Here is a 6,328-nt window from a genome sequence, read left to right on the forward strand (position 1 = left end):
GGTGTGGCGTGTGGAAGCTTGGGAGGGGTGGCTGGTTCGCTAGATTGAAGAATGAAGATCTGCCAGCAGGAGATGAAGATTGATATTGTTTAAACTCTCCTGCAGGAGATGAAGATTGATATTGTTTGTTTGATCTGATCTGGGTGTGGGTGCCTGGGAGCGTGAGCTGAGCAGGGAGCGGCTTGTTTGCTAGGGACAGGAGCTAGGGTTAGAAATTAGAAGTGTTATAAAACCGAAACCAATCCAAACATTCTATTTTTTCATGGTTCAGTTTTATGAATTAATTTTTTTTGTTTTCTTGATTTAATTGATTTCTCAGGGTTTTTTTTCTCACCCTAGTCGCAAAGGAGCAATAAATAAAAGCACTTAAGACGCAACACAAGAAACCGCTAAATAGACGATATCATTTAATTCTTTCATTTCCATATCAATCGTTTGTGTGTGTGGAACCGTGTATCTTAATCTTGTATATGACTTCAAGTGAGTTCAGAAAACATCTCTTCAATAAAAACCGAGGATGATTGTATGTTACATGGTACAATTTCACATACACAATTGGATTTGTTTTGGAGTTTTCTCTTCATTCTCCATTTCCCCTTGGATCTTTAGTAATCTCCTGAAAGAGCAGTGTCCTCATCCCACACAAACAAATAAATAACTTCAGCGGGTGATCTTCCACCTTCCTCTTCCAAAGCAAAGCTGCCTCTTGGAATCATGAAACGGAACAAAAACCAAATCAATGAAACAGTAAACAAAAATGTCAGCTATCACCAGAATTAGCCATGGTGGGTGGCTGAGGCTGCTGGATGTGAGCCTCGATTTGTGCCTGAGTGTGCTTTTGTTGCTCAACGAATCTGCTTATACGCTCAAGCAACTGTTGAGCCTTCCTCTTTCCCCGGTCCGTGCCATTTTGTGCCAAATCCACCAGCGGCCCCATCACTCCATGCTCTTGTGCCTCTACCAGATGTTTTTGGTCTCCAGAACAAAGATGCACCAACACTGCTGCTGCATTCTCTCTGTTCCTGGGTGACCCATTCCTGATAACTTCCACCAAAACCGGGATAGCCTCCGCAGCTCCAATGATTGCCTTCCCTTCAGGGTGGCTAGCCAGTATTGCTAGTATAGCCAACGCCTCATCAATCATTCCACCACCTGTTTCCGTCAATAGACGCATCAATGTGGGCACAACTCCTGCCCTCACTGCCTTTCCCTTGTTCCCCTGATAAATGCACAAGTTGAAAAGTGCAGTGGCCGCATCCTTCTTCCCCCTTTGTGTTCCTTCACTTAGAAGAGTCACCAGTGGAGGGATGGCCCCCAAAGAACCAATTGTAACCTTATTTTCATCCACAACTGAAAGGCTGAAAAGGGTGGCTGCAGCATTTTCTCGAGCTTCCATACTGCCCTTCTTGAGCACATGCACTATACCAGGAACTGCCCCAGCTGAAACAATGCTTCCTTTGTTTTCTTCGCATATGGAGAGGTTAAGAAGCGCTGTAATTGCATGCTCTTGGGTGCGACAGTCAGAAGTTGAGAGGAGGCCTACAAGGAGAGGGATAGCACCAGCTTCAGCAATAGCCACACGATTATCAGCATTTCGCTTGGCAAGAAGACGGATCTCACCAGCAGCAGACCGCTGGTCTTCAAGGCTGCCAGATGCAAGCTTGTGAAGGAGAATTTCAGTCTTTGTACGCTCAGCAGGTGAGCAAGTAGATATAGTTTTATTTGACCCAGAACTGCTGGGTCTTTTTGGTGGCTCAATGCCATTGGCTTCACACCACTGGGCTATGAGGCTGCGTAGAACATAGTTGGGTGTCAGAGCAGCACTGGTGAGTTTCTGTAGTGTCTTTGGACATGTGTCATGCCCTGCTTCCAGCCATTTCTCAATGCAGTATCGTTCATAGGTCTATAACAGATACAAAGGAGATATGTTAAATAGGACAGCTGTAGAAAGATGTACAAACAAACCCTTGAGCTTATACAGGGCCAGGTAAATAGGACAGCTGTAGAAAGATGTACAAACAAACCCTTGAGCTTATACAGGGCAAGGACCAAGCAAGAGATCTAGTAAATATCAGCAATCAATCCCCAAGATGTTCGTTAGTCGTTACCGTCCTATCTTTAGAGCAGTAAACCTTCAGATTTTTTGTGCAAGTTTCCATCTTTCTAAAGCAACATAAAAGTAATTATGGAAGACAGGTATAACTTTCAGGGTCCAAATCTTAGTTAGAGGTCTCGTCAAAGGGAAGATCCTAATTACTTGATGAAAAGTGACCTAACTATTTCGATGCACTAACAAGTTTTATCAAAGCATATGGCAGTTTCTGTAAGCATTCTACAGTAGTTGAAAAATGGAAGATGGATGCAAGGTGTGAAACTTCGTATCATCAAATTGCAGACTAAAAAAGATGAAAAACAAAAACCAAGTTTCACCCATTGTTTCAAATACTATAGGGTACAACTAAGATTCAGGATCCATGTACCTGCCCTGTTGAAACAATGACAGGATCCTTCATCAATTCCAGGGATATTGGACAGCGGAAATCATCTGGTATAACTGGTGTCTTGTGACTTCCATCAGCAAAAGCTTGTCCACTGCCACTTGGGGGAAGATTCTTTTCCCTTGCTGGAGCATCCAAGTTTGGGTTTTCTGTTTGCACAAAATCTTTAATTTTCTTCAGAAGCATTGACATCTTCTCAATGTTCTCCCCGGGATCTCCACCAGTGGCAGCAACCATCTCATGCAAAGCTAGAGACTCTTGTGTAAGGTCAGCTATTCCCAACAACTGTAATTTCTCAGACAACCTTCTTAGGACAGCTAGATCTTTTGCTGAATCGTCAGTCTTGTTGTAAAGGGACAAGAGATCTTCATACAGCTCAACATCAGTATCATCGGCCCTTCCTTTGGCTCTTCTAAATTGAGAAAGGACAAGCTCAACCTGAAATCAGCATTCGTTTTTTAAAAAATAAAAAGTAAAAAGAGATGTACAATAAAACAAATACAATAACATGGATAAGTTAATGCAAGGAGCTGTTGGAACCACTCATATTCTTGTTAAACCACAAATCCTAGACAAAAAGCAGGTGTAGTTTTGAAGTGTGATCGGATCATCTTAGGATCTTTTAAAACATACAAAATTTTGAAATGGTCACAGTGGTATCTAACTAAGCTCCTTTGACGTTTATGATACCCAAGAAATCACCTCAACTAAGCTCCTTTGACGTTAAGGACAGAATATTAAGTTGTTGAGTTCTGGGTTATCAACGTCCCCAAATAGAAACAAACACTAACAATTCTCTACCTGTTCCTTAACTTCATCAGATATGTCAAGGCTTTCGTAGGAAATTCCACTTAGAGCTTGCTCCAATTTAGCTGTCACCTCATGGTATTTATTCATAATTTGTTCCCTCTCTAGGACCTGAAAGCAAAATAAACACAGTGATTTTAGAAGGAAACAAAGAAGAAGAAGAATACTAGGCGTCTTGATGGGACCATGAAAAACAAAAACACAAACTAAATAGCATTTTGGAGATGTTACCAAATTTTGCCTCTACTCTTTTGCAATAAGAATTACAAGAGAACTTTTGTCTAATAACACCTAGGCATGGTAACATTTAGCTAAAGATATTAAACCATGCAAAAAACACAAATGATATAGAATGTGCATTATAGGTTAGGAATGAGGAAGTGTATATGCACACTAGCATTGAGGAAGTGGACATATATGTAAGGATAAACCGAAAATTCCAATGCTTAAAACCATTCTATTAACGAACCACATCAGCTTAAAATCTTTAGACACGTTTCTGCTGAATATTTTGATACATTGCAGTTGTCAATGGAAAAGAAACAGACACTACCATAAAACATTCCTATTTAGAAATGCCGCAGCGTTTTCTTTCATGGTTGACAATTTTCTAGCTCCCTTTTTCGATTTATTTGTTTTTCCTGAAAGACAAATTGTCTATGAACCCCCATATCAAAGTTCCAGCGGCGACTGATTAGCGAAATGTTGTGGCATAACCAGGTCTAACACAATAATTTGCCAAAAAAGAAAAAATCAATTCTGTACTCTGTAGTTTATGCAGTATCAGAAGATTCATCTGAGTTGTACTCATGATCAAAATCCAAAACCCCCATGAACCAGCTCCATAAAAAGAAATCAGGGTCACATCAATAAAGTCTCTACAAAAACTGTCTAGCTACACAACAAGTTAATGTTTCTTTGTTGTTGTTGCAGTAGCCCATGAATCATCATGCATCCTTGCAACTTCCTCAACAGGTACAAAATCCATCGGGACACGAAACATAAGAAGAGACAAAGTCAATGGCTCGGACTCGAATAAATGCATCTCGATGGAATCTAAGAGAAACAAACATCAATGGGAACAAAAACAAAAGACATCTAATTCCCAAATATCCAAAACACTTCTTTAAAAAAAAACAAAAAAAAAACCCGAACTAGCTGTGTGGAGTCGTCAACCATACGGATCCGTTTTCGTCATTCCGCGCGATCATATACAGAATCCGGGTCAGTATCCATAGAAATTTTTCTACCCTATATATATATATATATAGAAAATGAGAAGGAATCGTTAAGAAAAAAACAAACAAGAGAAGGGGGGTACAGACCATGTAAATCTTGCTTCCTTCTCTACCAAATTTAAGCAAATCTTTAGCGGAATCCAAAGCTTGTTTGAGCGAAACAAGAGCTTTGAGAGTTTGTTGAGGGATGATGGAGTCTTTGCTGTCTCTAATCTCTTCCAACATTGGTGTCAATAACTTCAACCTCCTAGCTAGATTGCAATACTGCTTCTTGACCGCGCATCTGTAATCTGAGATCGAAGCTATCTCGTTCACTGTCTCTATCAAACTTTGAACTACCAGTCCTCCGTTCTCCTCCTCCATTATTATAACCCAGATAACAAAACGAAACAGATCTCTCACTGCACGCACCGTACTACCAGACGATACTCCTTTGCCTTGCTCAACCGGATTACTGAAATATTAATAGACCAATACCCATAATCGTCAGTCAGTCTACATGAGAGAGAGAGAGAGAGAGAGAGACTTTTTTTTTTCTTTTGGAGCGGCTAGTGTGAGCTAAGCCGGGGTTGGGTTGGTTTATTCGGAATTTGGCTTGGGTTTAATGGATTTGGTTGTGGTCTAATGTGGTGAGTGAGGCTTTTCTGGCTTGGCTAGTCAGCTTGAGCTGTACAGAGCTGGCGGCGTTTTTATTTTATTTTTCCATTTTCACCATAAAAAAATAAAAAATAAAAACGTCGGGGGTCTGGTTGATTCGGTTAAACAAACGCCAAGAGAAACACAAACAAGGTGGGAGAGGTGACAGTGACTGTTGTTTTATACGGCGGCTAGGTGAGATAAGAAAAGTTTTTTCACGATAATTTAATTTAATGCGATTTTTCAAAAAAGGAAATGCGAGGTGAGGTGGGGAGAATTCCAGCTAATATTAGGGATGTAAGAAAAATTCGCCTAATCTATAATATTGGTAATATTTAACCCAATTTTATTTGTTAAGATCAAATAATATAAATATTATAAATAATAATAAATTAAAAATTTTAATAAATAGATATTGTGAGTCGGTGTGGATTGAAATTTTTAAAACCCGCTTAACATGTATAATTTAACATAAATAATCTAGTTTTTGGTATAAATAAGTTTTTTCTTCTCTTTTCATTTCTTTTTTATTTACATTCTTCACGCTCATAACCCTCGTAGCCGACTCCCATTCTCTTTAATCTTTCCCTTCAATTCTCTCTTTTATACTTCATATACTTTTAATTAATTATCAAGTTTTTGTCTCATACTTGTATAATTGATCTTCTTTGCAAGCAATGAACTTAAAATTTCTTTTGAAGTTTGATATAATAAGTGAAAATACATTTTATAATTCATATTGAACTTTTATTTTTTTAGTCAAATCACAAGTTCAAAGATACTTTTATAATTTTTTGCTACTAATGTCTTTGTATCATATTGCACATAAATATTTGATAAAATATTTGATTATAATTTTTATTTTTACAAGGAAACTATGATATTTTTTAAATTATCCTTAATATATGCATTTCAAGGTCTTATATAGTTTAAGTAGTTTATAACCTAGTAATTTTTTTAAAATCATAGAAAAATAAGGGAATTAGTATGATTAATCCATGAATATCAGTAATATCCAAAAACAATTAGCTTGACTTGATATATCCAACCCGTTCAGGCACCAAAAAATTTTGAAATATATATTTTTTATGTTTTTTAAAAAATAAATAAAGTGAGAGAAAAGTTGGAAGAGAAGAAAAATTTATTAGA

The 6,328-nt window shown here is 38.1% G+C and overlaps 1 protein-coding gene across 1 annotated transcript; it reads right to left on the reverse strand.

Moving 5' to 3' along the window:
- Positions 1-481: 481 nt before the first annotated feature.
- Positions 482-5,283, reverse strand: LOC118053733 (U-box domain-containing protein 13). Its single transcript, XM_035065075.2, has 4 exons — positions 4,631-5,283; positions 3,300-3,416; positions 2,481-2,936; positions 482-1,903 (listed from the first exon to the last, which is right to left on the reverse strand). Exons 1-4 carry the CDS (start codon positions 4,904-4,906, stop codon positions 761-763), a joined length of 1,992 nt encoding a protein of 663 aa, XP_034920966.1. The 5' UTR covers positions 4,907-5,283; the 3' UTR covers positions 482-760.
- Between the last annotated feature and the right edge of the window lie 1,045 nt (positions 5,284-6,328).

This window comes from Populus alba, chromosome 9 (assembly GCF_005239225.2).
Source record: "Populus alba chromosome 9, ASM523922v2, whole genome shotgun sequence".
NCBI classification, from domain to species: Eukaryota; Viridiplantae; Streptophyta; class Magnoliopsida; order Malpighiales; family Salicaceae; genus Populus; species Populus alba.